At 35.1% G+C, this 21198-nt stretch overlaps 1 protein-coding gene across 1 annotated transcript; it reads left to right on the top strand.

Moving 5' to 3' along the window:
* Positions 1–264: 264 nt before the first annotated feature.
* Positions 265–1248, top strand: LOC111064070. Its single transcript, XM_022351738.2, has one exon. It carries the CDS (start codon positions 265–267, stop codon positions 1246–1248), a length of 984 nt encoding a protein of 327 aa, XP_022207430.2.
* Positions 1249–21198: the final 19950 nt, after the last annotated feature.

The following is a 21198-nucleotide window of genomic DNA, read 5'->3' as shown; positions in this document are numbered from 1 at the left end:
AAATGTATTCTAAGTTCGTTATTAATGTAACTAAAACTGATGAGCAACAAGAGATTATTACACAACACCATGTAGGTAAAACATGCCATCGAGGTATTAATAAAAATCTCGCAAAACTTAAACAGAAATACTACTGGCCATGATTGTATGATTGATGATGTTAAACTTTTCATAAACCAATGTACTACCTGTGCACAGACTAAATACGAACGCCACCCAATTAAAGAGAAGCTTATCTATAACGAGCCAGTTTATTCCGTCAAGATGAGTAACTGTATTAAATGTTCGAAATCGGTTTCTAGGTCTTCTAAAGACAAAGTTGAATGTCAGGTGTGCCGAGCTTTTTATCACGGGTCATGTGTGGGACTGGGTGATGCCGAAATTAGTGTTCTTTCTGAGCTGGGAAAAGTGTGGACATGTGAGCCGTGTGGTCGCGAGCGTCGCTTGAGCCGTAGTTTGAGCGACGGTGACTCCGTCCTATGTGATGTTACATCTACTGATAGTATAAAAAATATGATTAGTTCATTAAGTAAGAAAGTTGATGATGGACTAAAGCGTCTTGAAAAAGATCTCGGTGCTTCACTCGATTTGTGTCACAGCAAGCTAGATGAGAGCTCCAAGTTGTCGGCGAACCAGCTCCTTCTTATAGAGAAGCAGAATGAACTGATTGAGTCTCTTCGTGTGGAGAATCTCGGTCTCACCAAAAAAGTGGCTGAGTTGACGGAGCGTTTGGATGACGTCGAGCAGTACTCTAGAGCGAATACTTTGGAGATCTACGGTGTACCTGGCTCCATAAACGAAAATGTTGCACAGACTGTTATTGGTGTTGGTAAGGCATTGGATCTGGCAATTACTGAGGACATGATTGATGTCTGCCATCGACTCAAACAACTCAATAATCGGCCGTCATCGGGAATTATTGTTCGATTCGTTCGCCGGACTGACAAGGAGCAGTTTCTTGCTAGACGTCGCATAAAGAGAACTCTATCAACACGACACTTGGGTCTATCTACGGATTCTCCTATCTACGTGAATCAGTCACTCAGTCAGCGTCGAAGAGTTTTATTTGCTAAAGCTAAAAAAATAAAAAATGATTGTGGCTTCAAGTTTTTGTGGGTCGATAGAACTGGCAACATCAAGATGAGAAAAGTTGAGGGCTCTGTGATTCATACTATCAAATCTGATAGCGACCTTGCTAAACTGTCAGTGTCGGTTACGAACGTTGAACCAGGTAATTCCGTTAAGTAGATAAGATTACAAATCGACAAACTGTTATTACTATTATTCCATTTTATCTGCACTACCGTTGCTGCTGTGTTTGATTATTGCTAGCTACTTTTATTGCATCAATAATGGATTGTACTCTTATTGTCTTGTAAAATGTCCTTATTGTGTCATTCATATTTTTATCTCTCACTCTCTATTGTGCCCTTGTCTGGTCTGAGTTATTAATGAATGGTGGATGATTGTAGTGTTTTAAATTTAATATATCAGAATACGCGAGGGTTGCGTACAAAGTCTCAATCACTTTATCAGTCCGTCTCGGCTGAATGCTTCGATTTTATCGCCTTATCAGAGACATGGCTTAATGATGAGATAAATGATGGGGAGCTGTTTGATGCTCGTTATCAGGTTTTTAGAAGCGATAGAGATAGCTCCGTGTCAGGCAAACGTTGGGGGGGCGGGGTACTTTTTGCCGCTAATGTTAGATGGCCTACACAGCTTATCTTTAGCAAAGCCACAGTCAAGTATGAAGCCTTACTGATTAAAACTACTATTACAAATACAACCACTATCCTTTTCTGTGTTGTTTACTTCTCACCTAATGCTGGAGTGACCGATTATGATGAGTTTTTTGATGATGTGGAAGGGTTTCATAATGTTTGTTCATCTCTTTTAGTTGTTGGTGATTTCAATATCAGCGAAATTTCTGGTAGTACATATGATTTTATAAATGGTTCGATTAAATGTAGAAAATTAGATAATTTCATGTCTTTCTTTGATGTGAAATCGTTCAATAATATTTTAAATTCCAGTTTTAAAACATTAGACCTAGTTCTTGGTAATTTTCCCATCACAGTTTTGCGCAATGATGATCCCTTGCTTCCTGAAGACGTTCATCATCCTTGTCTTTCTATAAATTTCATCATGAGAAGTTACACATCACCTGAGCCTGTTTATAATCCTTACTATAATTTCAAAAAAGCCAATTTCCTTCAGCTGTACCAAACACTTTTTAATTCAGATTGGGACAGATTATATGAATTTCAAGACGTTGATAATGCTGTTGATTACTTCTATGAGATAATATACAGAGCTTTCTCTATGCATGTTCCCAAGTGTAAAAGAATTATTAAATCCAAGTACCCTATCTGGTTTACTAGGGATATCATTCAAATGATCAAACAGAAAAAGAAATGTGCACGAAAAATGGCATACTCTAGGTACTATCGTGATAAATTTATTAATCTGAGATCAATTATAAAGTTAAAAATTGCTGAATGTTACAAAGATTATATAGCTGATCTGCAGAATAATTTGAATTCGAACATAAAACATTTTTGGAATTATATTTCTAGTAAACGAGAATCTAGAGTGATGAATGATTGTTTTGAATTAAATGGTTGTAAATACACTGGCTCAGACGTATCTCAGGCATTTGCAGATTACTTTTCATCGATCTATGCTAGTATAAAAAGGGACAGTGATTTCTCCGGGAATGACCTACCTCACCTTGATACCAATAGACCCACTTACAACATTGATACGCTGATTATCCCTTCTATTTCAGATGATTGGGTCAGCTCTGCGGTTGATAAGCTAAAAGCAACTCGCTCAGCTGGTCCTGACGGTGTCCCTGCCTATATTATTAAGGGTTGTAAGGATATTCTATTAAAACCTTTACAATATATTTTCAATCTCTCTTTAAAAACCAATAAATATCCCACTAAATGGAAAAATGCCCGTATAACGCCCATTCATAAATCTGGTAAACCCAATTTAATATCTAATTTTCGACCTATTTCTATATTGGATGCACCTGACAAAGTATTTGAATCCATTTTATATAATATAGTATTCAATCATGTAAAACACGTCATATCACCTTTCCAACATGGTTTCATGCCCCGAAGGTCTACTGTAAGTAATCTGTTAACATTTACTCAATTTGTCTCTTCTAAATTAGATAGTCAGGATCGGGTAGACGTGATTTATCTCGATTTCAGTAAAGCTTTCGATTCAGTTAATTTTGAAGTTTTATTGGAAAAGTTAGTTACATATGGGTTTTCAACTGATTTGATCAAATTTTTCCGCAGCTACCTATTTGATAGATTTTCACACATACATTTCAATAGCTACAAATCTGCTGACTATGCAAATACATCAGGGGTCCCTCAGGGATCGAATCTTGGGCCTCTTTTGTTTTTACTCTTAATAAACGATCTTCCCGATTGCATTATTGCATCTAAGATCCTAGTGTTTGCAGATGATGTAAAATTGTATAAATTAATAAGGAGTGTTGAAGATTGTGCTCAGTTACAACAGGATCTTGATAGAGTCCATCTATGGTGTCATAGAAATAAACTCAAATTAAATATCTCAAAAACCAAGTTTATGGTTTACACGAGACAGAGGAATTATGATCGTTACGCTTACTCATTAGCAGGCATCAATCTAGAGTATGTCAATAGCATTCGAGATCTTGGAGTGTTGATGGACTCGACTCTTGATTTTAAAGACCAATTTAATCACGTTCTTAGCAGTGCTAATAGGCTACTTGGTTTTATAATTCGTAATTCAAAACCTTTTACTAGTTGTGATGTAAGTATAAAACTGTTTAATGCACTGGTACGGAGTAAACTTGAGTATGCATCTATGGTGTGGGGTCCTGCTAATGTAACTGATAGCTACGAAATTGAGAAGATTCAAAATAGATTTCTAAGACACCTTTTCATCAAGAAATTCCGTATCTTCTGTCCATTCAATTTCCCAACTAGTGAATTGAGATCCTTATTTAATATTCGGTCATTGCAGGTGCGGAGATCATTAAATGCCCTATTGTTGTTATATAATATCTTAAATCATAACGTCCATTTACCATATTTTATCAGCCTAATTAATTTCAGTGTACCATATGCAAGACCTAGAAGGAATATATTGTTTGAGATTCCCTTTGCTAGAACAAACCATCATTACAACTCATTTCTTTATAAAACCTTACGACTGTTTAATAGCTTGAATGAACACATTGATCCTTTTTCGAACTCATTCAATGAATATAAGAAACATTGTGAACTGAATCTATCATAAGACGCTCGTTTTTGAGATGATTTGTTTTGTAAACTCTGGCTGGAACTCTCCTAGTTTAAGACTTTTCTTTTTCTGTTTACTTAGCTTTTTTTTATTAGTTATTATTTTCTTTCCTGTAATCTTTAAATAGTTTTTTTTTAATTGTATTTTCCTCTAGAATCTTTGGGAAGGATTGTTTTACCTTCTTTCTTTTCACATTTTTCTTCATAATAATGAAATTAATTTGATTATTCTGAGTAAATGCTTTTTGCTTTTTTTTACATTTTTCTTTATATGAATGTAATTAATTTGATTATTTGAACTGTGTAAATGCTTTTTGCTTTCTTTTCTTTATTTTCTATATTTTAAAATGTATATAAGTTAAATTGTTGTTTCATTTAATTATGTAAATAAGGCTCTTTATGGATCTCTGTGAGCCTTTGTATGTAAAGAAAATGAATAAATAAATAAATAAATAAATTTCACTTGGATTAGGTGTATTAGTCAACCTGTTCCTGTTACTGTTCCAACTCATCTCTTTCTTGGCTTCCTACATCTTTTTTCTTTGTAAGGTTACGTTATAAATTTTCACATAAAACCAGCGCCAACCCCTATTGCAAATGACATACTCGAAGAACAAGACTTCTCTCATTTTGACAAATTGAAAACACTCCACAAATTTATTAGAGATGAAGTAGTTTCGGAAAAAACAAATAGAACTAATAGACTAAATGAATCCAGAGAAGAAACAACCGATTTGCCAACCACTGTCTTCATCAAGTCAACTCATAATAGAAAAGAAAAGCCGAAATATTTCGAAGCTAAGGTGACAGGCCCAAGACAGGCGACATCTCAGAATAAACGCGAACCTTTCAAAATCCACTCTAAACGTCTTAAGAGACCTCGAAAGATCATTAAGAAATCTACTGTTACAGATGCTGACCAGAATGATGCTGATAGTCCTACTGCTGGCCCTGGTAATCAAACTCAGAGTCCACGGATATGAGCTCACGGACTTAACAAATACAGCCGGAGCAATCCCAATTAAAACAAGTAGCGATGTTTTTTCTAACACATCTCATGCACATATTCACACTATAAATATAACAGCTCTAGGTTACGAAATTGACGCACTTTTCCTAAATGTTAATTCTCTAACCAACTCTTCTATCGATAAAACGCTCCTTCAAACGCTATTTCAACATTTCACTTACCTATCCAATAAAATGGAGCATGTAAAATCTTATAAAACGCAAAGTAAACACAAACGAGGTATTTTCAATGGTCTAGGTACAGCAATATCTTGGATCACAGGTAACATGGACGCTAATGACAAAGAACATTATAATTCAATTGTCAGTGAAATAGAAAATAATGAACAGATAATCCAGAAAAACCTGGACTCACAAATTATTTATAATCATAGGTTAACAGACAAATTTAATGACAATATGAAAATTATTCAAAGCAACAACGCTGTTTTACAGGATTTTTTTACTGAAAGCCTCACATGAAATCAATGTCATTGAACGTCTTCAACAATATTCTCTTCTATTAGCAAGTGTGTCTCTTCTTGAGCTTCATGTAAATGATATTGTGGAAAGTCTGGAATTTTGTAAAAAGAATATTCTACATTCTAGTATTTTATCTCGCTCAGAAATATCTTCAATAATTTCAAATACTCCCGATAATTTGGCATCACGAGACGCTTCCTTGCTATGGCAGATCTCAAACGTGCATTGCGCACTTGGAAATGATTTATTGTCTTACTTCATTCAAATTCCTATTGAAACCTTGTTATTAAATTCTTATTTTATTATCTCGTATCCAATTACGCCCAACGCAAAACTGACAGATTACAGAGAGTATACAATGAAAATCAACAAATCTATAGTATCCTATTGTAAAGGCGATTTGTATGTTCTAGACGATTGTGTTTTAATCTCTAATACTAGGTATTGTAATAAGCTTGATAGGTTAGATGATCCATGTATTTTAGATTTATTTAGTGATAATAAATTGAAAAATTGTGAATTAATCTCTTTGCAAGCGACTTGTGGTTTTGTAAAATATATTGATAGCATTAGTAGTTACTTAATCTATAAGAACAATAATGTACGATTGTGTGTTAATGGTAGTGAACAATTGATTAATTTGCATAGTACTTCACTCTTACATGTTACGTTAAATGAAAAAATGTGTGGCTTCAATACTCCAACAGTTTACAAGGACACTTCACCACTTGTTATTTTAAAATTCCCGGCTCACCTGAAACAACTTGATGTTAAATTCGATACAGTTCATTTAGCGAACCTAGGAGATAAACATTTAAACATACTTGAACCAATCATGATTGATGATTCAAATAAATTTTATGTTGTTGTAGGATTAATCTCATCTGTAACAATTGTAATAGTTTTATTGCTTCTCTATTTGAAGAAATCCAGAAATCATAGTAATGTAATTGTACAATCTGTTCCACTTAAAAATTTGCCAAGTTGATTAGTCATACCAACTGGACTTTAATACCTTTCCGGGACGTAAAGGACTTGGGGAGGGAGGAGTTAGATTATAGCTTTCCCTAATATTATGTTTCTATGTACTTAGTCCAATCCATTACTGATATCTTATTTACAATCTATTACTAAATTGGTCTAATCAGTTGTTATTGTTTATAGTGTAATTTCTAATCTAGCTTCCCGTAATGTTATCAATGTAACTGTTTCATATAAATACGGTATTAGAATCAATGTAAAGTAGTCTTAAGCAATATTCTGTATTATGTAGTTGTAGTGTCAGGCTCGGCCTGAATAAAGTCTTTTTAAAAACGCACAGTGTGTTCCTGCACCCTTAACAACAGCGATAACTTATCTCGATGAAGACTCTCCGGTGAACAGGCATGAAGTTGCCTCGTCAGGCAAGCGGAGGCAGTACAGGAGGTTGCAGGCCGGCGCGGTAGACGCGAGGGGGGGAAGTTAAATCAAATGCACAACCGAGCTATGACGTCACGATAATTGATTGACAGAATTTACAACATGGAATGCCTTGTACAAAATATGGCGAACACCAAGCAATCTATATATATATATATAAATAAATAACTCATCATGGCCCACCAACTGATCCCATAGTGCTCCTTCAATCAGTGCGCCTCCGTTCGTCTGTGCTCTATGGACTGCACAACGTCTCTACCGTGTCTTTGTGGTCACGGTTTAGAATGTTCAAATCTCACCACTTCACTTCCTGGTTGATTGACAAAGGGGGCCCAGCTCCCCGAAAATTCTCGTTTAAATGTAAGTTTTTAAGTATATTTAATCTATCCGGGTCATGTGTATCCTGTTTATATTTATATTATAAAACTTTAAAGGGTTTTCTGTTAAGTGCTACAAATTATATTTATATTTATATATATTATATATAACCAAGCAATTGAATTAAACACTTCAAAAACTTTGGAATTATAACTTTCCACTTCTTTCCTCAATGTTAGGGAGGTAAATGGAATTTTTAATTCAACTGATTCAAACTGAAAAACACACACAACTCGAACACATTTTTTTGATGGAGTAACAACTTGAAATATTAGTTTTGAAAACTAACGAAACGAGATTAAAACTATGATTTTTTCTATATTATACTGATTCATATCCTTGCTCGTGTGAACCAATCTGTTGTATTTTGAGGACCGCGATTTTACATTGAGGTCTAGACAAATACAAATAGTGGCAAGCGGCCAATAAATACCTGACGATTCAGAAGGCGTTTTGAATGCGTTTCCCACAGAAGTTGTAGGCAGACTGTGATGGTGACTGCTGGCTGGTGGCTTGCTAAGGGAAATGGTGAGGGGATGCGCTATCAAAGTATTATCTCCTTTATCACAGTCAGTTCGATTCTCAACACTCAATATGCTCACTTACCAATTCCAGCTCATTTTCCCAATGCAAAACCACCATTATCAAAGTATTTTAGCTAAGGAATCACATTGAATAAGGTCTCTAGATAGTCAGGCATGAGACCTCTAAGCCATCTAAGAACTATTGTTTCAAAAGCGATATAGTATATCAATAAGTCAATTCTGTGCTCTCTTGATTTCAAGAGGAATATTGTTGTAAAACTTAGGGCCAAGAAATACAAACGAATTGTGGAAACAAGTTGTATAGCCTACGATTTAGGAAGTCTCAGTGCTGGTTGCACAAAAGCCGGTTGAATTTTCATCGTAATTAATCCCATGAAAATCAATCAGAGAAGCCATCTTATCAAAAATACCTTCTCTGATTGTTTCTCGTAAAATTAATCACGGTTGAGATTTAACCGGCTTTTGTGCAACCGGGCCATGGTAAATCAGATGTCACTCTCCTAGTTTGATAACTAGGAGCAAAAATAATCAATAATCCAGAAGATTTACTTGCAGAAGAAGAAGAAGAAGAGGAAGAAGAAAAAGAAGAAGAAGAAGTAGAAACTGTGCCCACGAAAATGGAGGAATCATCTAATGCTGCTGATTGTTCATCAATTGCTGTCGATTGTTCACCAGATAAGTACATTAGAATTGAGAAACTCAAATCAGCAACAGAGCAGATCCTATATGATGCTTGAAAGGAGACTGAAGTTGAAGAAATCTGAGGAAGGAAAACAACAGTTAATCAAAAGAATTGAAAATCTTGGAGCTTTGTGTTCAGGAGGTAGTACGTCACACAAAGCTGCAGATAATCGAGAAAAATCATCTTCATCAAACCAGGTTATATAGCCTATGAAATCGATGACAACACTCTAGCAGGAGAAACTGAGTGGGTTGGAGCTCGCAATAAGCGATCATCTAAGAAGAGGAAGCTCTTGAATTCCCTCTGATTGATTCATCCCATCATGACATTCAAAAGCAGTCGGATGTTGCACAACATGTGTAAAAACTCAGTCATACAGACTTGGGTCTTTGTATTCTGGCGTCAAGCTCCTATAGTTCGTAAGTTGTCCGCTCTGAAGCTAGTTGTTCGTTAGTGCTAGCTTGTCATATGCTCACTTTGCCTACTTCTAATTTTGTATTTCTTAGAAGTGATTTTCTGATGTATTTTATTCGATTCATTGTTCTAGTAATTAATATTTCAGTTTTCGTCATATTCTGCAATTATTTGAGCCATTTTGCATTGGTTCTGTGTCATTTTTATTTTCAATACTTCGATCTCCCATCCTTGCTTTGATCGATTTTTGCTTCCTCTTGTTCTCTTTTTCAAGTCAAGTTGCCTCTTTGGGGCTTCTCTCTTTTATTTCTTCAAATATGTAGCAATTCTACCTTTTCACCTAAAATTGATGTTTTAAAGTGTTTTCCAAGTTCTTCTTGTCATTCTGTGCGAATAAGTTTCTTTGTGGGATTTTTTCTCATCGAAATATCTTCATTATTCTAAAAGCTAACCTAATAACTCTGCATCACCTTGTGTTCATTTTCAAAAAATGCAAAACTTTGGTGCCCTCCTCATTGGTCTCCTTTTCTCTCACTGATTGCATCCAAGGTGCCCTGCTGCCTGTCCAGGTCAGAGTCACTGGTGTATGTCTCACGCGCCCTTCCGGGAACAAGTTAGATGGCCTGACTTGCAACGATTGCTTATCAGATGAGTTTGTCACTTCCAATATTTTTAGACTTATTCTTTGGCCCATTTTACACAGAGGTATTTCCAACATTCATATTTAAATTCTTTTAAAATTGCTACTTATTTGTTAAATTGAAACTTCTACTTACCCTTTTTTATGAGTCTCTTTCTCTATGAGCTCTCTTGCTCTCTTGGTTATGTCATGTGAGTCAACGTGTGTTAGTTCAGCTCCATCTTCTAACAGATATTTCGTAGGGTTATACAGTTCAATTCACTGCAAATTATACATCTAGCTATTCAGTTTCTCGAGCTAAATTCAATAGTGAAATTATATATTTTTGATCAACTAACACTCTTTTTATTTATCTTGAAAAAACATTCCTAATTCTTCAGTCTACCTTCTTGCCTGTACAATTGTAAATCCACCTAATGGTACACTATGGTTCGACCGAACAGAGGCACGCCGAAGAATGAGGTCAATGCTCCGAAGCCAGGGCCAGCTATTTCTGGATCATTGTCTGAAGAGACCCTCCGAATTATTTGACAGCAAATCGAGGAGTCTGTGCATAATGCCGTCTCAATGCCTGTGAAATATATTTTTGAGGAACTTCAGGCATTGAAGGAGGAGAACAAACAGCTGCACAATAGAATTCGTGAGCTGGAGGTGTCTTGTCACCTGAAGGTCAACGACCTCGAGTAATACGGGCGCTGACATTCAATATGTATTTTTGGGATCCTGGAGAGTGACAAAGAAGACACAGACCTGCTGGTGCTTGATGTCTTCAACAAGAAGCTGAATGTGCCTGTAACTCTGGTGGATGTCAACCGCTCGCATCGTGTTGAAAGGCGTCAACCAACTCAACAAGGGCAAGCGAAACCTAAGGACCGACCCATCATAGTTTGACTCTGCAGCTACCGGACCAGGAAGATGATCTTCGACGCTAAGAGGAAGCTGAAGGGTTCCAGCATCACCATTCGCGAGGATCTGACTGCGGAGCGTCTCAAGATCCTCAATGCTGCAGCCGACCGTCATGGGCATAGGAATGTCTGGTCATCGGACGGGAGGATCAATATCTCTATCGGCAAGGGAGGATCCAAGAGGGTCCACACAGTCAAGAGGATGACCGACCTTCAAAAAATAAAGGTAAATCAAATCATTTCAGGATTCGATGACTAAGGTGCCCTTCACTATAATAATAGGAAATTCATATTAATACATTTCACAGTAGATATACCTTGGCATTTTTTATGAGCTGGCTTTCTGTTCTAAAAATTAATCTTTCCACTGCTATTCATGATCATATATGAGGCAATTATTTCAAACTGAGGAGATCCACATCTGTTATGATACTGATTAATAATTTATCTTGATATTAATTCCCAAAACTACGTTCAATGCATCAACTACTATACTCCAAAGGGTACTAAAAAAATTATTATCTCTATTTTTGCTAATAATTACATCTCTTACCAAAATTATTTCCATAATCAATAATTTTCGAAATGCTGAATTTCAAATAAATTGGATGATTAACATACGTTATAGATATAGATGTAATCTATAGGTATAGATAGTAATCTCTTCTATATTAGGTGTACATAATGATATCTTCTACTAATGCCACAGCTCGAACAATAGAAGCTAATGTGTGAAGAATTATTGATAGAACAGAGGGGTGGGTAGTCTATCCATATGCTTATATAGGGGCTGTGTTTCATTTAATGTTATCTTAGACATTCATCACTAAAATATTACAGTACTCAATTTACTACTTTTATCGTTATTGCAACTCCCAATAGTTAATTATACTACTAATACTATATAATATTATATAGTGATTGATTATATAGTTATAGTGTGATTTTTGAGATGATGATTATTATTCTTTCCTATTCTTCTTCTTCTTCTTCTTGTTCTTCTCTTTCTTTTTCTTTTCTTCTTCTTCTTCTTTCCTTGATTAATTCAAGATCACAATACAATGTTCTATTTCTTATTCTATAGTTCAGTTCCATAAGTTCTTCTCAATTTGTGCACATTCCTTCTTTCTCTTCTCCTCTTCCCTATTATTATCATTATTTTCCCTGTGATTTTTCCACTGGCTATCCAGCATGTTCAAATGTTTATTTCTCTTTCTATATCTATTTCTCTTTCTACCTTTTTCTCTTTCTATCTGATTACTTTCTACTAATATCCATATTTGATATTCGATTCTTTCCCATATTAAATCATACTATTCCTCTTCAATTTTATGCAAATATTATTCATTATCAGTTGTATTATGTATCTGTGATGATAAAACAGCTGTAATATTTATAATCTGTTATCTCTGTTACTAAGACACATATTTAATGTCGAATAAAGCTCGTGTTGAGTCAAATTCTATTACAATTTATTCGACATTAAAAATAAAATAAATGGGTCCGAAAAGAAAAACGAGTAAACGTCAAGATTTAGTCAGTGAAGGAGAAAACGATTCGCAAAACCAAATGCTTGGAAAAATACTGAAACCAACAGTTTTATCGATTGACCAAGATTCAGATGAAGCACCGAAAACGTGGAGACATTGGAAGGTAACATTTTTAGAAATATATTTGAATCATTAAAGAAAGAAATAGGATCTGCAGTTCTAGTGCACATTGATGAAAAAGTCCCGTTCACTTTGGAAACTGATGCCTCAGATTACGCTATTGGAGCAGTATTAACACAGAATGAGAGACCAGTGGCGTTTTTTCTCAAGAACTCTTTCCACATCTGAAACTAGGCACTCTGCAGTGGAAAAAGAAGCTTATGCCATTGTGGAATCAATCAGGAAATGGCGACATTACTTACTTGGACGAGAATTTACACTTATCACAGACCAGAAATCATTTCATTCATGTTTAGTAATAAACAAACCAGCAAGATTAAGAATGACAAAATCAACGATGGCGCCTTGAATTGTCAGAATATAAGTTCAATATATTTATAGAGTTGGAAAAGAGAATATACCAGCAGATACACTATCAAGAGTCTGTGCCACTGTTGGATGCCATACAGATATAAAGAAACTGATAAAAATTCATGAGGACCTGTGTCATCCAGGAGTTACTCGACTCCATCATTGGACCAAAACAAAGAACTTACCATATTCAATAGATGATGTAAAAGAAGTATGTTCCAAATGTATTACATGTTCTGAAATGAAACCACGCTATGCCAAGGAACTGGCCGCCTTATCAAAGCAACTCGACCATTTGAACGTCTTAATATGGATTTCAAAGGCCCACTACAATCAAGTTCAAGGAACAAGTATATTTTAGTTCTTATAGACGAATATTCCAGATTCCCATTTGCCTTCCCCTGTCCTGACATGACTACTAATACAGTAATAAAACACCTTACATCACTATTCTCTCTTTTGGTGTACCGTCTTACATACATTCCGATAGAGGAACATCGTTTATGTCATCAGCTTTGAAAAATTTCCTACTATCAAAAGGAATTGCCAGCAGCAGAACATCGCCCTATAATCCAGCCGGTAATGGGCAAGTCGAACGGTACAATGGAGTTATATGGAAAAGTGTGATGCTAGCTCTAAAATCGAGAGGTTTGAACAACAGTCACTGGGAACAAGTTCTCCCCGATGCCCTTAACTCTATTCGTTCCCTATTATGCACAAGCACCAACTGCACACCACATGAGCGGATGTTTTTACATGCAAGAAACTCAAGTAATGGAAAACCATTACCAACCTGGCTATTGACACCTGGACAGTATGGTTGAAGAGATGACAAAAACTCAAAACAAGAATCGCAAGTTGAAAAAGTTGAATTAATCGAGAGTAACCCTGAATATGCGTTTGTTCACCACAACGACGGCAGAGAATCGACAGTCTCACTTCGCCAGCTCGCCCCATACCCCACGAGTGCCGATTGATATTAAGGGGGGAAGATTGTGATGATAAAACAGCTGTAATATTTATAATCTGTTATCTCTGTTACTAAGACACATATTTAATGTCGAATAAAGCTCGTGTTGAGTCAAATTCTATTACAGTATCTTTTCTCCATTGATAACTTTCTTCAAAGATTTTTCGTTTTTCTGCTGGCTTTTTCTTCTCTTTTGCAGTTTTACTGGATCCCATTTTGCTCTATCTCCACCTTGAACACGATCTTCCACTACTGGATTCCATCTCTCTCTATCTCCACTTTGACTCGATTTTCTACCACTGGATTCCATCTCTCTCTCTCTGTCTCCACTTGGACTCGATCTTCCACTACTGGATTCCTTCTCGCTCTACCTCCACTTGGACCCGATTCTTCCACTACTGGATACCTACTCGCTCTATCTCCACTTGGACTAGATCTCCCACTACTAGTTCTTCCTCAATCTTCATCTTATTCACCATTAGGATTATTCATCACCGGAACTCCACACATCTACATCTTATTGTGTTTAGTGAATTTTTTGAACTAGTGTTTTAAATAGTGAAGGGAGCCGAACTGTCAAGGCATACTGAATGCACTCGAATCAAGAGACTTTTGCATTTCGGTTAAGTTTTATCAGTTTCATCCCTATTTTCCCCGTCATGTGTCGTTCTGAGGTCGGTTCACGATTGGTCTGCTGCTTCCATGATGCCTCTCACTGACACGTCAGCTCGTTCGCCCTCAATTAGGTATGATTATTCCAATAATAGTAATAATGACGCAGGTATGTTTCTAGCAAATAAGCTCCACTCTTTCAAAAAACTTTTCAAGGCTGCTAACCTTAACGTACAATCCCTCAGCTACCACATTGATGAACTCAGAGCAATCTTCCGTTTTCAGGACTTCAATATAATCAGAATTTCTGAATCATTTTTGAAGCCTAGTATTTCATCAAATTTTTTTGCATTGCCTGGATATAATCTTTTCCGGAATGATAGATTAAATAAAGCTTGTGGGGGTGTAGCAATTTATGTGAAAGATGGTATCAAAACAAAAGTTTTAATCACATCTAAACAAGAGTATTGTTCCAGACCAGAGTTTATGCTACTTGAATTGTCCTTATCTAGTACTGATAAATTACTCCTTGGTATCTGTTATCGCCCACCAAAAATAGGTCATTTCACAGATTTCGAAAATGCCTTGCTTTCTCTTATGCCTTGTTATAATCATATACTAGTTATGGGGGATATGAACACCGACTTGAACATGACAAATCGTAACTTTGACTTCTTTCAACTGACTACAATTTTTCCAATGCCTAAACATGACTATTTTACCTCTCGTTCCAACTCATCATACTAATGAATCAGACACACTCATTGACCTTCTCATTGTTTAGTGATCCCAATGAGGTTGTTCAAGCAGGCCAAATCTCAGTCCCAGCTATTTCTAGACATGATTTGATCTTTCCCATAAGATACCCAAGCCAGAACAGAAAATAATCACTCATAGAGACTTCAAAAACTTTGATAAAGCCGCCTTCCTGACTGATGTGGCTCAGACTCCATGGCATCAAATTGAAGTATTACCCTCAGTTGATGACATGGTCAAGACTTTCGAGAATTGGACTTTGACTTTGTATGACAAACATGCACCTTATGTGACTAGGAGGATTAATAGAAAACGACGAGTACCGTGGATGACTGAAGACATACTTGAGATGATGGGATGTACAGACAAAGCACATAGAAAATTTAAAAAAAACATTTGACTTGAACAGTTTGATTGAGTATAGGAGCCTTAGAAATAGAGTTAAACAGGAATTACGGAACTCAAAGATTAGGTACTTATTCGTTCATGACAAACAATAGACAAGACTCTAAATCACTTTGGCAGGGAATAAAAGAATTCGGGCTTGGCAAACAGAAATCGAATCCCCAAATTGACTTACCATTGAACAATATAAATGACCATTTCGTTTCACACTCTAACCAACACGACGAAGTTGTCATTGCTAATCATATTGATGATCTTAAAGAGCAGGTTACAAACTTAGATTTACCAATTACTGATCAATTTCATTTCCATCCAATCTCAGAAGAAGACACTTTCAAAGCAATTCAACATATTCATAGTAATGCTATGGGTGTAGACAAAGTTCCTATTAAATTTATCAAGAAGATGTTATTTGCTGTTTTACCAACCATTACATACATTTTCAACAAGTCACTTGAAGAAGGCAATTTTCCTGAAAACTGGAAGTTTGCTCTGGTTCGCCCTCTAAATAAAGTTCTATCACCCGATAAAGTTGAGGATTTTAGACCAATCAGTATTCTACCTGCATTGTCCAAGGTGCTAGAAAGGCTCATTCATGCTCAAGTTGTAAAATTTCTAGACAAGAATAGTAAGCTTCATAACTTTTAATCAGGCTTTAGGAAATTCATTCAACTGAGACAGCTCTGCTTAGTGTCACTGATGATATAAGGTTAGCTATGGACCAAAGAAAATGCACCATCCTCACCCTATTTGATTTTTCTAAAGCATCCGATACTGTTGATCATAATGTCCTTTTGAATAAGTTGGCTATTCTTGGTTTCAGTCACAACTCGTTAGTTTGGTTCAAATCCTATCTATCAGGTAGGAAACAATGTGTATCTGTCGGTGACAAAAAGTCTACTTGGAAAAACGTTATGCATGGAGTACCACAAGGTTCAATTTTAGGCCCTATCCTCTTCACTTTGTATGCTAATGACCTTTCTTCCATTATCAAATTCTCCAGTTTCCATACTTATGCAGGCGACCTTCAAATCTATTTAAGCTGTCCCATAACAAAAATAATTGAAACAGTTGGATTAATGGATCAGGATATCAATTCGATAGTGGAATGGACAAAGAAAAATGGCCTTAAGCTTAATCCCATCAAAACACAACCCATTATAATTGGATATTCTCGTCTCATAAACAATATTGACCTTGAATCGATTCACACAATTAGTGTAGACGGTAATGACATTCCTTACTGTAGCTCAGTTAAGAATTTATGCATTATTATGAATAATACTCTTGACTGGTCAGAACAAGTGAACAAAACTTGCAAAAAGGTATTCTCAGCCATGCATGCATTGAAGAGAATGCACGATATCCTCCCTAGAAACATTAAATTATTATTGGTTCAATCTCTCATCTTCCCACATTTAATGTATTGTAATTCTGTTCTTAACGATATGCAAGTCACTCTGAATGATAAACTACAGCATTGACAAAATTATTGTCTACGTTTTGTCTACTCTCTCCAACGCCATGATCATATCACCCCAGCCACATTGCTAGTTCAACATTAAAGCTTCCCGATCAAAGGCTTTTTTGAATAGTCAAGCTTGTTAGAGATATCTTGAAATACGGTAATCCAAACTATTTTAAAGATGATTTCAAATTTGTCTCTGAAGGTAGGAGGATAGATGCTTCACATACTAGAACCAGAGAAAGTACTTTAAGGATACCCAATCATCAAACTACTATTTTCACAAAATCCTTCTCAGTCAGTGCCTGTCGTGCATGGAATGCACTTCCTGTTTCTATCAGGTCTATCGAGAGCCGAGCGAGCTTCATCCTGACTTTAAAAAAACATCTATTGGAACAAATGACTGAAACTGTCCGGCCCTAGAACGATCACATGACAACCATCCCTAACCCATTCCACCAATATAAACCTTCAAACCTGTTATAGATCGAATCTTATATATATATATATATATATAATATATATATATATATATATAGGTTCATTCCTTAACACAAAGTGGGTCGTTTGCATAAATTTGTACAACTCGTGTTGGTCTGTTCGAGTAAGTTGGTCCAAGCATCTTTAGTAGCTCCACAGACCTATCATGTGATGGCGTTTGTGTAATGGAGTATAATAGTTGACTCCCGTGGGTCTGAGCTTTCGCGCCATTTATTCAGACTGAACTCGATTTGAGGTTATGTATTGAAGTTCGCGCCGTTTCTGTTGTGAATGGAATAATATGTCCTCTTGTCCTCGTCTGTCAGCTGATTGTTGTCTGCAGAGTGAAAGTGATATTGTGTTTTTGTGATGTTGTGATTGTGTCAAAATGTCCAAAAAGATTATTCAAGCAGTGATCAAATTTTGAATTGCTTTAAAGGTAAGTCAGTTATAGAATTATAACTTGTACTTGAATTATTATAATTACTTGTACTATTTAGCTTGCTTCTTGTTCAATTATTTCCTTATGAGATTTAGTAATGCTTTAAGGTTATCAACATTTTGAAACGAAATCAAGAATAACACACATCAAAAGTAGAAATTAAAAGTAAACCGCATCACTACTCACAGAGTGTACCTATGTAATTGAGTGATTCGAAATAAATAAATGTAACAAAAAATTAAATCGTAAATGTAATTCCTTCATTTCTATCACTACTTACAAGCTCAACTAAATCTGCACAAGAATCTTATTCTATTAGGATATATACTGTAAATATATACCTGAATAGAATAATTGGTAAGAAGCTCATTGGCAATGAAATTCTCAATTGTGTAAATAAATATTTAGATCATAAAAGTCAAGTTAGTCCTAAAATCATTCCTCTTCAGCCATGTAATTTAATATAAATAACTCTGTTAATAGGTCGAAAGTTAGGAATTGATATGCAAACGATATCAATCCTGGGCCTGGGACTAATGATAAATTAACAGCTAATGAAGCTTTTCTAAACACTACATTTTTGAATGTCCAGGATAGGCTATATCAAACAAATTAAAATATATTCCCTCTTATGTTATAACTATAATGCTAAGATAATTATTACTGTTTGTGAACACTGGTTAACAAACGATGACTGTAGCTATCTTACAATACCTGGCTATGAACTTGGGTCCTTCTATGGAAGAAAAAATTCCATTCATGGTGGAGCAGCAATTTTTCTAATTAATGGATTGGAATTCAAAGAATTAAGCATAGTAAAGGAACTTTCTATAGAAATAGTTTGTGAAGCTGCTGCAATTGAACTTCCAAATGAGAAAATAATTGTTTTGTCATTGTACAGACCCTATAATAATGATGTTAGTTTTTTAACAACTCTCTATCCTGTCTTAATGATATATTATGTGCCATTTATAAATGTAACTATAATTTAATATTATGTGCTGATTTCAATGTCAACTTTAATGTGAATGATAATTTTAATAGAGATCTTTGCAATTTGTTTGAATGTTTTGATATCCATATTTCTACAAATGAAATCACTAGACCAGGCACACTGAATGATGGCCACTGTATTGATAATGTTGTGACTGATATTCATGATAGCAGACATGTGACCCAAGCTATCAATACACATCTACTGTCAGATCATCATGCCCTACTATTTAAATCTATAATAAATGTGAAAAATGACTCTCAAAGTTTTTCTAGTGTAAACAAAAAGCTAGTTAGGTTAGTTAATGATCAGAACACTTATTTATTTGTTAGGCTAATATTAGTATCATACACTGGAGTGTGGTGTATTTGCTTAATGATGCTAATGATAAGTTTAAGAAGTTTTTTGATTTGTATATGTCAGCTGTTAATGCTGCTTATCCTCTTAGAGGTTTCAAAGTTAGTAAGCCTAAGCTGGATGATGGATGGTATACTGCTGATTTAATGAAACTCAAACATAGTTGTGATGAATATATAGCTCACTGAATTTTTTAAGACTAATCAGTTTAGAGATAAATATAAAAGCTGTAAGAAAGAGTATAGAATTGCTATTAAGAATGCAAAAATGAATTATTTCAACAACAAAATAGAGCACTCAAAAAAAAAACTCAAGCTGCATGGAAGGTAGTTAAAATTCCTACAAATGTCAACAATGAAGCTATTGATTTTTTTTTTTTGAGATTACGTCCTAAAGACTCCAGTCATGGAGAGTATAAGACAAGACATGTTATTACATAATAATTCTAACACTAAGTAGTTCAACTAGTTTAGGTTTGAAAGGAATTCTTGTACACTATAAAAAGCTCTATCAACTAAATTTTTTTTCATTTGTTTTTTGAAAATCTTCAAATCATCATTACTTTTCAAGATTTGAGGTAGCTTGTTATAAAATTTCTTACCAATATAATCTGGTTTTTGTTCAAATAACCTACTATTGTGACCCATTATATGATAATCTGCTCTGTTTCGCGTATTATACTCATGAACATCTGAATTCTGGATCACACCACTCGTTTTCACATGCATTACAACTTCATATACATACAAAGATGGCACAGTTAATAGACCAAGCTTTTTAAATAAAGGCCTACAAGAGTCTAACCTATTCACTTTCTCTATACATCTGAGTGCCTTCTTTTAATCTTAAACACTCTGTCCATATTTTGTTGAGATGAATTACCCCATACTAAAATAGCATACCTAATATGAGATAGTATAAGTCCATGGTAAGCAGTTAACAGTAGTTTTTTATCATTCAGCCTAGCAAGCTGCTTCACATGATGATAACAACGCTGATTCATTTAACAACTTTTTCATTGAAAAAGTTGAGGAAATTAGTGAAAATGTGCCAGTTAGTGAACCTCTCACCTCTCACTACATCGATAAGTGCAATAGGCCTAATGTACCATTTTTTCCAACCTGTTACTGCAGATTATGTGTACCAGAAAATAAGTAGTCTTAACAACATAATTTGTAATATAGAAGGCACTGATGAAGCAGGATTCTCTTTGCTGATGATTTTGGTCTCAAAGTTAGTTGTAATCCGAAGCAGGTGTAAAAAATTGTCTAGTTGATAGCTCTCTACTCCTTAATGATTGTTGTGCTAGTAATTATTATGTTCACCGATAATAGAAATTCAAACAATGAAGTAGGGACTGAACCTTTAAAATTTCTAGGTATTGTTCTTGATCCCAAACTTATTGGCAACCACATAATATGCAGAGTTAATTAGTGAAAAAAATAGCAAAGGTACTCTACTTGCTGAGAAGGTTAAAGTTAACTGTAGATATTAATATTATTAAATGTGTATTTCTCTCAAATACAAAGTTTACTGTCCTATGGTATACTATTATGGGGCTCTAGTACTCATGTCTCAAAAATATTTATACTCCAAAAGAAAGCAATTAGATTGATTTGTAATGTTGATATGAGGACCCACTGTAAACCTTTTTTCACAAATTTGGGAATTTACTGTCTATTCTTTGTATGTATTATTTAGTGTTAGTTAAGTACATAGTAATCTGGATTTTTTTAAATTAAATAGTGACTGTCATGGATATGAAACCAGAAATAGGAATAATATCAGAGTTCAATAGTTCAGGTTCACAACTTCACAAAAAAATCTTCTGTACACATCTGTTAAACTGTACAATTCATTACCACTAGAAATTAAGGCACTGCCTCTTACATTCTTCAAAAGGAAATTG

Source organism: Nilaparvata lugens, chromosome 12 (genome assembly GCF_014356525.2).
Source record: "Nilaparvata lugens isolate BPH chromosome 12, ASM1435652v1, whole genome shotgun sequence".
Lineage (NCBI taxonomy): Eukaryota > Metazoa > Arthropoda > Insecta > Hemiptera > Delphacidae > Nilaparvata > Nilaparvata lugens.
The sequence above is the reverse complement of the archived record's forward strand: the minus strand, read 5'-3'. Positions and strand labels throughout refer to the sequence as shown.

Coding starts and splice junctions, on each gene's coding strand:
- LOC111064070 (XM_022351738.2), top strand. CDS start 265: ATGAGTAACTGTATTAAATGTTCGAAATCGGTTTCTAGGTCTTCTAAA.